The sequence below is a fragment of the Nycticebus coucang genome, chromosome 11 (assembly GCF_027406575.1).
Source record: "Nycticebus coucang isolate mNycCou1 chromosome 11, mNycCou1.pri, whole genome shotgun sequence".
Taxonomy (NCBI): Eukaryota; Metazoa; Chordata; class Mammalia; order Primates; family Lorisidae; genus Nycticebus; species Nycticebus coucang.
Genome location: NC_069790.1, coordinates 110785862 through 110797978, shown reverse-complemented (window position 1 = coordinate 110797978; position 12117 = coordinate 110785862). Strand labels below are relative to the sequence as shown.

The window sequence follows — 12117 nt, the reverse complement described above, 5'->3', positions numbered from 1 at the left end:
TCGGCTTCTGAATTTCCTTTGCCTTAATTATCTATGCCACACACATTAGTATCTAATTCTATCTTTTAAGAATGTTGTCATTTCAGCCAATACAATTAGGCAAGACAAGGAAATAAAGGGAATCCAAATGGGAGCAGAGGAGGTCAAACTCTCCCTCTTTGCTGACGACATGATCTTATACTTAGAGAACCCCAAAGACTCAACCACAAGACTCCTAGAAGTCATCAAAAAATACAGTAATGTTTCAGGATATAAAATCAATGCCCACAAGTCAGTAGCCTTTGTATACACCAATAACAGTCAAGATGAGAAGCTAATTAAGGACACAACTCCCTTCACCATAGTCTCAAAGAAAATGAAATACCTAGGAATATACCTAACGAAGGAGGTGAAGGACCTCTATAAAGAAAACTATGAAATCCTCAGAAAGGAAATAGCAGAGGATATTAACAAATGGAAGAACATACCATGCTCAAGGATTGGAAGAATCAACATTGTTAAAATGTCTATACTTCCCAAAGCAATCTACCTATTCAATGCCATTCCTATCAAAGTACCTACATCGTACTTTCAAGATTTGGAAAAAATGATTCTGCGTTTTGTATGGAACCGGAAAAAACCCCGTATAGCTAAGGCAGTTCTTAGTAACAAAAATAAAGCTGGAGGCATCAGCATACCAGATTTTAGTCTGTACTACAAAGCTATAGTGCTCAAGACAGCATGGTACTGGCACAAAAACAGAGACATAGACACTTGGAATCGAATTGAACACCAAGAAATGAAACTAACATCTTACAACCACCTAATCTTCGATAAACCAAACAGGAACTTACCTTGGGGGAAAGACTCCCTATTCAATAAATGGTGTTGGGAGAACTGGATGTCTACATGTAAAAGACTGAAACTGGACCCACACCTTTCTCCACTCACAAAAATTGACTCAAGATGGATAAAGGACTTAAATTTAAGGCATGAAACAATAAAAATCCTCAAAGAAAGCATAGGAAAAACACTGGAAGATATTGGCCTGGGGGAAGACTTCATGAAGAAGACTGCCATGGCAATTGCAACAACAACAAAAGTAAACAAATGGGACTTCATTAAACTGAAAAGCTTCTGTACAGCTAAGGAGACAATAACCAAAGCAAAGAGACAACCCACACAATGGGAAAGGATATTTGCATATTTTCAATCAGACAAAAGCTTGATAACCAGGATCTATAGAGAACTCAAATTAATCCACATGAAAAAAGCCAACAATCCCGTATATCAATGGGCAAGAGACATGAATAGAACTTTCTCTAAAGACGACAGACGAATGGCTAACAAACACATGAAAAAATGTTCATCATCTCTATATATTAGAGAAATGCAAATCAAAACATCCCTGAGATATCATCTAACTCCAGTGAGAATGGCCCACATCACAAAATCTCAAAACTGCAGATGCTGGCGTGGATGTGGAGAGAAGGGAACACTTTTACACTGCTGGTGGGACTGCAAACTAGTACAACCTTTTTGGAAGGAAGTATGGAGAAACCTCAAAGCACTCAACCTAGACCTCCCATTCGATCCCGCAATCCCATTACTGGGCATCTACCTAGAAGGAAAGAAATCCTTTTATCATAAGGACACTTGTACTAGACTGTTTATTGCAGCTCAATTTACAATCGCCAAAATGTGGAAAGAGCCTAAATGCTCACCAACCCAGGAATGGATTAACAAGCTGTGGTATATGTATACCATGGAATACTATTCAGCCATTAAAAAAAATGGAGACTTTACATCCTTCGTATTAACCTGGATGGACGTGGAAGACATTATTCTTAGTAAAGCATCACAAGAATGGAGAAGCATGAATCCTATGTACTCAATCTTGATATGAGGACAATTAATGACAATTAAGGTTATGGGGGGGGAAGCAGAAAGAGGGAAGGAGGGAGGGGGATGGGGCCTTAGTGTGTGTCACACTTTATGGGGGCAAGACATGATTGCAAGAGGGACTTACCTAACAATTGCAATCAGTGTAACTGGCTTATTGTACCCTCAATGAATCCCCAACAATAAAAAAAAAAAAAAAGAATGTTGTCATTTCATATATGGTTGCCTTTTCTCCTCCATAAGATTTGAAACATTTCCGGGGCAGGACCCTACCCTCACCCCCACCACTGTGCCTAGTATCACGCTGAGCATGTGTTAGGAATACAACCCATAATTTCACTGATAAAACAACAATGCAACAACTGCATTTTAAGGACGGACACGCTGGGTGTGACTACAGCTGCATGCTATTTAGAGCAGGGGCCTTCGGTCTTGAGACCTTTGTAGCTCCACTGCTTCCCAGCTTTGTGACCTTGCAAGGGGTCTGCTGAGGTCAATATGGTGAATGTCATGAACCTTGAGGCTAAGGAGGCAAGGTCTCAGCTTTCCGCCAGGCTGTTTGTGCTGTAACAGGTGAGGAAATGGCAAAGGGTTGGGGATGGACGGCTCCTCATTCCACCCTGGACTTGCTCATTCTGAATTCCAAACAGCAAAGCTGGCTTTCCTCAGATTCCCTCCCGTTGCTTGGTCAGCATCTGGGTGGCTGGTATGGTCCCACCGCTGGCCCTGTTCCTTGGGGGCAGAGCTGGGGCAAGTCAAGATGCCATTTGGGGGCAGTCTGCTCCCTCAGCTCCTGGAACCCCAGAACACCCCCAGACCTCTCAGCCTGTCCATCCGGAGCTTCTAGGGGTATCATACGGTGTGGTCCCTGAGGCCTGGCTATGCTTTGTGGGGGTGGGGAAGGGGAAATGCTGGGAAGAGGGCACAGCCACGTCTACACTGTGTATTTTTCCAGGGCAGAACTGCAGCTGGCATCCTGTCCTCTTATCCCGGCTCAGACAAGCTGCTAACGGGCTGCTGGAGTCTTGTAGAAATCTGTCTTGACTTCTGGCTACAGAGGCCAGAGGAAAAGGCCGCTCTCCAGGGCCTGCACGTTGGAGAGGAACATTAGTATAGACGGGTTTCTTTTATTCCCAGTGTGTCTTGAAGGCTAAATGAACACTGCCCATTTAGGGCTGAAACAGCACTGGTTTATGGTTATACCCAAGCAAAATACGCACCCTGATAGATGTAGGTGTCTAATCCACCCACTGGCTAGAGCTTAGAAAAATATTTACCTTTTAACATCTGTGCCGCATTTTCACTGCGCAAACACACATCTGCTTGATGGAATGTATACAGAGTTCAGATGGTTTGAAAGCAAGTTTTCTTAGTAACCGTATAGCTCTGTCTTGACACAGGCAGTCTTAGATTTGTGGTTGGGAGGTTTTTCTCAGATCAACTCATTGTTTGAAACAAATAGCACTAGAGTTTATAAAAAGAAAAGCTCTAGGCAATCCCAGTAATTGGATCTTTAATAACCTCTCACCTCTTAGCAAGTCGTTCAGTGCAATAGTTTTAAAATCTTCAGTCTGATTCCACAGTCAGGCTGGAGGCTGTGTGTGCGAGTGTGTATATGTGTGTCTGTGTGTTGTGTGTGACACAGCTCTCAAAGGACAGCACTTCATAGTGATGTTGAGGTTTGAAAATGGTCCTTTCTTCATCCTTCCTCCCCCAGGCTCCATCCTCACTCTGCTGAGAAGGATGAACCCAGGTAAGAATATCTGTCCTGTCCTCTTTAAGACCTCAGAGCCCCGGGCGGTGCCTGTGGCTCAGAGAAGTAGGGCACCAGCCCCATATGCCAGAGGTGGTGGGTTCAAACCCAGCCCCGGCCAAAAACTGCAAAAAAAAAAAAAAAAAAAGACCTCCGAGCCCCGCCAAGGATGCCAGTTGGCTGACCCCTCCAAGGGCATTCAAATGGAGTTCATGTGGTGTAGACCAAGGGGCCGTGAGCCTGTCTATACCTTTCCATGCCTTCTGGATCCAGACACGTTTGCTGCCCAGCACCCAGGATGTGGAGCAGGGGAGGACGAGCTTGCTGCCTGAGGCTTCTCAGTGCATTGAGCCACCAACTGACCTCAATGTCATTCTAGGCCAAGGCCTTGGCATTTGGACCTCTGACCTCTTCTACGCTACCCAGTTGAGAAACCCTTTTTAAAGTTGCACCTTGCACAAGTCAGTTAAGGCTAAGCCATTTTAGCCCTGTTTTTCCTTGAAAGTAACTTTCTTCCACATAACCAGGCCCCGAAAGGAGAGCACTTACACGTGCACAGGCATATCCAGGATTGAAATTACCCTTCATCACACTGAAAACTTCTCTTTCTGCTTTTAGCTGAGTTCAATCAACATTTACTTGATTCTTGCTCTGTGCCGAGTGCAGTGCAAGTCTGTAAGGAGGAAAGAAAACTCTAGGTCTTGTGTGAAGCATGCTAAGGAGGCCAGAGGGCCCTCAGCCACGACTTTCGTAGCCACACCCTTCGTGCTGAAAGGGGATGTGGAGTGGAGTGACAGTTGCCTGAACCCTCTCTAATATTTATGCTGTTCACACGGTACAAATCCGTCCTACCATTTCTTGATATAAAAAAATGCTCATGAAAATTGCATGTAGGCACATTTACCTAGAAAATTATTTTGGGCTGTTATAACTTGTGCTTGAGGTGATGCTTAAACTAGAAAGAGCGTTTAGGGACGGCTTTCATTCTACTCGCCCGAGTCAGAGGATGGACAAATTGCTCTGGGCCTCACCTCGCTTCCAGCCCACCTGCTCTTTCTTGTGTGACCATCCTCAGCTCTTCTCTGTTCTTTGCGCTGCCCCTGGGAAGCTCTACTCCGTGGTAGATTGCCAAAGGACAGTGGTGTGCTGTGCGGCGTTGGGAAAGTAGAGAGAGTAAAGAGATAGTGATGCCAAATTAGGTTCCATTCCATTTCAAGGTGGTGTCCTATTAAAATACGTTACCTCTTCCGCGGCTTGCTGGTCCCGCAAGGCAATCACACTCCTAATGAGTTTGTTAAAAAAGCCATTCAGTTCATCTCGGTTCTTATTGGGCAGAATCCGGGCCAGTGGGACCATTATGGATGGAAATGATACTTGAAAGAGAAAAACAAAAGTGGCATTGAGAAGGAGGTGGTAATAAACCAGGACCATTAGATGCTTATTACGAGGAAGCACATGGGCCTTGGACTGGGGGCATTTTAGAGCACTGCCTCCCTCCCAAACTCCTACCCCACTGCCATGACTCCTAAAAACAGCTGTGGGATCTTCTTCCATCTCTGTGCTCCTCACCATTCCTTGCACATAGTAAGCACTCAATAAACATCTGGACAATTAATCGAGTCCTCACTTCCATCTGGCCCTCCAGAGGTCAACTTCATACTTCAGGTCCTAGACAGGAGGGCCCAAGGTCTTTGAATTTCATCAAGGGAGAACAGATTACAGGCTGTTTCAAGTCTTAGCAAGTGGTAGAAGCAGATTTATTTTTAAACTTTCTGGTTATTTGCATGTTTTTCCTCTGGATAATGATCCCCAGAGTGACCCCTGAATTGTTCATAAAAGCTGTTTCTGCTGCTGCTGAGGGTGCCAGCCTCTGTGGGTTCCTCCTGTGGAGGCTGCCTACAGCTCAGCCAGGTACCCTGGTGGGGCTGCTCTGGGTAGAGGTTCCAGGCTGCAAGCTGAGTCCCGTGTGGGGGAACTCAGCTCAGTTCAGTCTCTCTGTTTCTACCATGGGCTCCTGCATGCCAGGCTCTCATGGAGCTGGAGAGAAAGTTTCCAGACACACAGGCTCCCAGAATGCACAGCTCCTTTTCCAAATCAGGGGCCTGAACCAATACAACACAGGAGGGAGGAGGGTTTAGTAGGGGGTCAGAGTGGGGTGCAGTGAGAAGCAAAGGAAGAGACTGCCCAAACTTGACTCGACCTGCAACTTCAGGGCAGAGCTGATGGGGATGACAGAGGCTCCCCTTGAAATTGGCTCAGAAATGGGAATGACCTGATCAAGGAATGAATACAATTTACCAGCCCAGCAGAATGGTTAGAAATCATGGCAATAATCAATAACAACAACACTTCAATGCACTCATAAAAGCAAGAAGATACTACTAGAATTGGCCAGAGGGCAAAAACTCACTTCTACAATAAAAATAAGATTGGTAGGCTGGTCTGTGCAGCTTTAGATAACCTTCTAGTCTCCCACCGGGTATGACCTCTGGTTTACTGTGCACTGGGCTTCAAGAGAAGGAAGAGGATTTTGCTGGCAGGGAGAAAAATGCCCTAGAAAATGAAAGGCTTTGGGCTCCAGTCTCAGGTCTGCCTTTCTGAGCCTCCATTTTCTCATCTGAAAAATGGGGACAAGAATATCGTTCTTAAAGGGTGAATACCAGGACTAAGTGAAGTGATAAACACAGAGTGCTTAGCGCTGCATGTTGGGCCATTCTCACTGTGATGGGGTGAGCGGCTAGGTCAGGGATCCTGCACTGGTAATAAGTGGTCTTAGGCTGGTCAATAGAGGGCACCTGAGGTGCCCTTTCCTAGAGGCAGGGGCAGAGCCCAGAGAGCTGGGGCTGCACTTACAGATTAAAACCAGGAGAGGTCTGGGAATGTTGAACTGGAAGAAACGCCTGCAGTGTTCCACAAAAGGGTCCTCAGGAGCCCTCCAGGAGTCCACCCGGGTGCCAAAGGCAACACTGGCAATCACATCTGTGGTGTAACAACCGTAGCACCTGCGGGAGATGGGAACACTGGGATTAGACAGCACTCTGGTGTGGGCTTGTCCCCAAAGCCCCTCTCCTGAGGAAGCTTGCTTTCAGGGTCTAAATAGGGCTTACGAGCCCTGCAGAAGGGCTGGCGAGGAGCTTCCTGAGGATCTGCAGCGAGGCGGAGGGAGATGGGCTGCTGGGCTGAGGCCCTGGAAGAGGACAGCAGGCTGTGGGAGGAGACCAGGGCCCAGCAGCTAGCTTATCTAAACAAAGACCAGGGCGGCAGAGGGGGAGGCAAGGCTTACTCAACCAGAACTTCAGGCAGCTGCAATTGACCAGAACACAGCCAAATACTGAGAGAGGACGTTTCACATTTTCCTCCCATTGCAGGAGGGCAAATAGGTGGCCCACAGCCTACGTGCTTCACCCCAAGGCTCTGCCCAGCCCATCTCAGGCCAGAATCTAATGATGAATTGATATAGATGAAATTGTCATTGACAATTTCAAACAACCTCATCATCTGGTTTCATTAACTTCATCTCCCTCTTCCTTCTAATGATTTTACAGTTTTCTTTAGAGCAACAAACAAAAAAGAAGGGCTCTTCACACTTAAATAAATATAAGACAAACTTTAGGACAGGCTTCGTGAACATATGTATATTATTACAGAAAACATACTGTGCACTTTACAAACAGACAAAAGAGAAAGTATCTGGTGATAGCTTTAACCTCATAATCTGTCCCCCAAAGGCCATTTTAAACTAGAATTATTCTTTTTTGTTATCTTATAGGAATAGTCAGATTAAGTTCTTTTTAAAAAGGCTAACAACTGGGTTATTAATATCCATTTATAATTAAAGAGTCTATTTTTGTCCTTGATGTAGGCACTAACTTCGTTCCTCTTCTGCTTAAGTTACATAACCACTGAATTATCATTAAGGAAGAAATGACATTTCCAGATGACTTTTTAAAGAAATTTTGACTGTTTTCATTAAAAACCTTTCTATAATTGATTACACATTTCTCTGCTACAGTAAAAACAAGAATGAGACTATTGCATGTGATTGCATCTGACCCTGATGGTTGAAGATTTAAGGGTTTTAAGAGCTATTTGCTTTGCTTTTATAGGTGAAAAGGCCACCTAATCTTTAACCAAGTCATGCATCCTATAATCAGAGAAAATGTGGATGAGAAGACTTTGTAAACAACATGGTACAATGTAAATGTTGGTGATGAGTATGTTATTATTTTATTAGTAATGATAATGACTCAACTTCTGACTGATTCGACATCCCTTCTATGTTTACAGTTTGGCTTAAAACAACTAAAGATTTCTAGGGGAAAAGTCAGACCATGTGGATTTGGCGTCCATCACTAAGTCACAGCTCTAGGCTGAGGCGTACCACAGTTTTTCCCACGTCCCTGTCCTTTCTGTCCAGGCCTGTCCTGCCCTTGGCTGTGAGGGTATAGGCTTCCCTCCACAGGCCACACAGGCATAGCCTTTGTTCACATTCATCTCCCATTCGAAGTGGGTTTCATTTCTTCTTATTAGTCAGTTCCTTTTATGAGCTTCTAGCATTTCCACAGTTTGCTAGTCCCAAGGTAATTGTCCAGCAATTATGTACAGTTACAAGAAGCAGCAATTCAGAAGCAGTGCAGCCCCCTTACCTCTGGATGTCAAATGCCTCCCCAGATTCTGCATAGCCTTTTAAATGAGCCAGGAGAAGGTCGCAGGCTTGGCTGATGAGGGGAGTTAACTGGGAAAGGATAACAAAGGTGTAATTAGGGCACCATGCTGAGAACACACCTAAATTAGCTTCAGACAGAGGTTATATGCATGGCTTTCTGGGAAAATGGATGTTGCTTTTTTTTATTTTTTTAAGGTACTTTTCACATAGCTAAGATTCAAGGGATAGATCTCAAATTTACAAATATTTGTGGCTGGGGTGCGGTGGCTCATGCCTATGATCTTAGCACTCTGGGAGGCTGGGATGGAAGAATCCCTTGAGCTTAGAAGTTCCAGGCTGAGCAAGAGTGTGACCCCCATTTCTACCAAAAATAAAAAAATTAGCTGGGTGTTGTGGCAGGTTCTGATGGATGGTTATTCATTTACATTTAAGCTACTTAAGTCTTTGCGTATACTAGTCCTAGCTACTCAGGAGGCTAAGGCAGGAGGATCACTTGAACTCAGGTGTTTGAGGTTGCTGTGAACTAGGCTGATGTCAGGGCACTCTCGCCTGGGCAACAGAGTGAGATTCTGTCTCAAAAAAAAAAAAAGAAAATCACAAATATTTGTAAAATACAATAGCTGTAAGCATCTAGTTTAGCTTACGAAATCTTTTATTTTTAGAAGAAAAAAGAATATAAGTACCAAAATAATTATAAAAACGATCATTAAACGTTTAGATAAAAGTGAGGCTCAGTGCTCAGTTTCATGACATTTGATTAACCGTAGAGAGTAAACAGACTCCAGTTTATATGTACTCTCTCTGGAATTAGTTTGAGTCTTTGCTTGTTTGTTCCAATCATATTTTAGATTATCCACTGGAATATATACTCTTAGCATGTAAAGGAACCTAAGGTCATCCATTTCAACTTCTTGCTTAGCACAGAATTTATTTTTAGAGCATTTCTGATGGATGGTTATTCATTTACATTTAAGCTACTTAAGTCTTTGAGTATACTGGAACCTTGACTTCAAAAGGCCTCCTATGCCCACACAGGGCAATTGTTGGATTTCTTTTTTTAACATTAAATTATTTTTATTATGAGAAATTCCTCAACCCTCCCCCCCCAAAAAAGGTCGAGAGAATGGTGTCACGAAATTCCTATAGCTACTACCCGGCTTCAGCAAATCAAGATCTCAGTTTTGGCTGCACCAATTGTGATCTCAACAGGCTCAACTGAGCAGGTGGGATCCTTCAGGAAGCTTGATGGGCACCCACGTGACATTGATTCTCTTCTGTATGTTTGAAAGGCCACACTGGAAATGTCAAGGGGAAGGAATCATGTTAACCAGCTCACATTTTCAAACAGCATCATAGCGAAAGCCACATACTATAATACCTTGTTCTGAGGATTTCTTACGGAAAACATGTTAGGCAATGTTACCTATGTTTAGATTTTACTATTTTGACACGAGAATATTAAGTTCTTGAGGGCAGGGGAGAATTTATCTCCTTTGTTCATTTGCATGTAGAACGGTGCCTTACACATAGTATTTATTTGTTGAATGACTCAATTTTACTGACTATGCAATACCTACTCTCTGCCTTTAGAGCAGGCATCCTCAAACTTTTTAAACAGGGGGCCAATTCACTGTCCCTCAGACCATTGGAGGGCTGGACTATAGTTTGGAAAAAAAAAGCTATGAACAAATTCTTATGCACACTGCACATATCTTATTTTGAAGTAAAAAACAAAATGGGAACAAATACAATTCACGCTGCTTCATGTGGCCCGCGGGCCGCAGTTTGAGGACGCCTGCTTTAGAGTCTTGAGGCACTGGGAAATATTATAAAATGTTAATTACTTATCAGAAAGCATATTGTTGTATTGAGGTAAAATCTGACTTCCTGTACTTCTCTTCTGATTTCATTTCTGCTCTCTGACATGAGCCAGTGCACCCTATGCTCAGACGGTAGTAGAGGATCTATCTCCCTTTCACATTCTCCTGGGCAACCATTCCCCATGCCGTCAATCGCTCCTCCTACCACATGGTTTGCACACACCTCTCCAGGTTTATTCCTTATCAGGGTCACACCCAAAAGGTGGCCCCGAAGTGGAACACAGCATTTCAGGTGTGAACAGATCCCTTTCTGTGGTCTGCACCCTGTGAATCAATAGCAAAGCCCAGTTTATACTGACTTTTTCAGAAGACACGTTGCACAGGTGAATACTGAAGTTGAGGTCAATGAAAACCACAAAGTCTTCCATGAATCATACCACATGCAATTGAAATGTTGCCCTTGAGGGTCCATTCATGAGAAAGGCTTTATATTTACATTGCATTTTATTCTATAAAAGGTGGTCCTGCCATGTGTTCTGAGAAGAACGATCTCTTAATTTCCCTGGAACATTTGGGTGTTTGGAGATGCCTGGCAGAGGAGGACAGTCTGGTTGCAATTAGAGGGATGTGGGGCAGGGGACACAGGGCTTTGTTGGAACTTTTCTCTCCACAGCCTAAGCCAGTCCTATGTACTCTTTGGTAGAAGGAGACAATTGTGTCCCCAGGGGCACAATTACTCTGGGATGGGTTCCCTCTCTGAAGGAGTCAGTCCTGCTGAGTGAGCACACGTGGTCTGAGCTCAGGGCTGCACTGGCTCCACAAAGGCTGGCCCGTGGAGGAGGTCCCCAAGGCAGGGACAATGGCCTTGGTGGCATCCACAGGCAGCCACACAACAGCTCAAACATTCAGAGCAAAATACACGCAACAGAGAGGTGGCTGAGCATCTGGACCCTCCCTTGTTGCCAAGACTCATGGAGGGAGAGCAGTTGTGGGGGAAAGAATTTGCTGTTCATCAAGCTGCAAGGGCTGAGAATGCTGGGGTGTTTGTTCATTGGGGGAAAATCCCATCACCAGTTAACGTTGGCTCTCCTCTCTTTGTTCTGTCTGAAATCTGCTTAATGTGCCTTCTAAGTCTTCAGGTTCATTCAGCTCTTTGCCGTGTGGCCAGGATCAAGCTCAGAGCCCGGTGGCCCTCCACTAGACAGCTGTTTTAGGTAGCCGTGGAATCATTCATCATCACGGTTTCTGGCTCTTTAGCCAGCTGTGCATGAACCTAAGTAAATACTCGGCCAGGCACCATCTTACTGCTAAGTCAGCTGGGGAAGACTTGGTCAAATGATTTGCTGAAGCAGAAATGTGATTTACCTCATCTGCCTAGCATGAAGTCCACTCAAAAAAGAAGCGAGCATCACTCTCTGGGTTATTCTTAGTAATCGACTTTTCTCGTCCACCTCATGCTTTCCTAAATTCTCACAAACCATCAGTTTAATAATCCATCATACGAAAAGTGTGTGTAGATAGGTCATGAAAATGATCTCTAGACTGTGACTCCCAAGAAATCTCAGACTACCTTTGGAGAACTCAGCACAGAAGTCTAAGCTGCATTTCTTTCTTTCTTCCTCTCTCTCTCTCTCTTCTTTCTTTCTTTCTTGAGACAGGCTCTGGCTCTGTTGCCCAGCCTGGAACGCAGCAGCACAATCCTAGCTCACTGCAGCCTCAAGCAATCCTCCTGCCTCAGCCTCTTGAGTAGCTGGGACTATCAATGCCCCTCCCCCCATCCCCACTAATTTAGAAAAATGTTTTGCAGAGATGGGGTCTTGCTATGTTGCTCAGGCTGGTCCCAAACTCCTGGCCTCAAGCACTCCTTCTGCCTTGACCTCCCAAAGTGCTGGGATTATAGGTGTGAACCATCATGCCCAGCCTTAAGCCACATTCCTATAACTAGCTTCACTGGCTATGTTCCTTCAATTATTATTTTTTTTTTTTTGTAGAGACAG

General features: G+C 44.4%; 1 protein-coding gene across 2 annotated transcripts in view; it reads right to left on the bottom strand.

Moving 5' to 3' along the window:
• TBXAS1 (thromboxane A synthase 1) overlaps window positions 1-12117 on the bottom strand; it is a 170085-nt gene that overhangs the window by 63075 nt on the left and 94893 nt on the right. For both annotated transcript variants that reach the window (XM_053609040.1, XM_053609041.1), the window contains 3 exons: window positions 8281-8369; window positions 6488-6636; window positions 4877-5007 (listed from right to left, as the gene is read on the bottom strand). In XM_053609040.1, the coding sequence (XP_053465015.1) occupies window positions 4877-5007; window positions 6488-6636; window positions 8281-8369 (369 nt within the window). The remainder of the gene's footprint in view (window positions 1-4876; window positions 5008-6487; window positions 6637-8280; window positions 8370-12117) is intronic.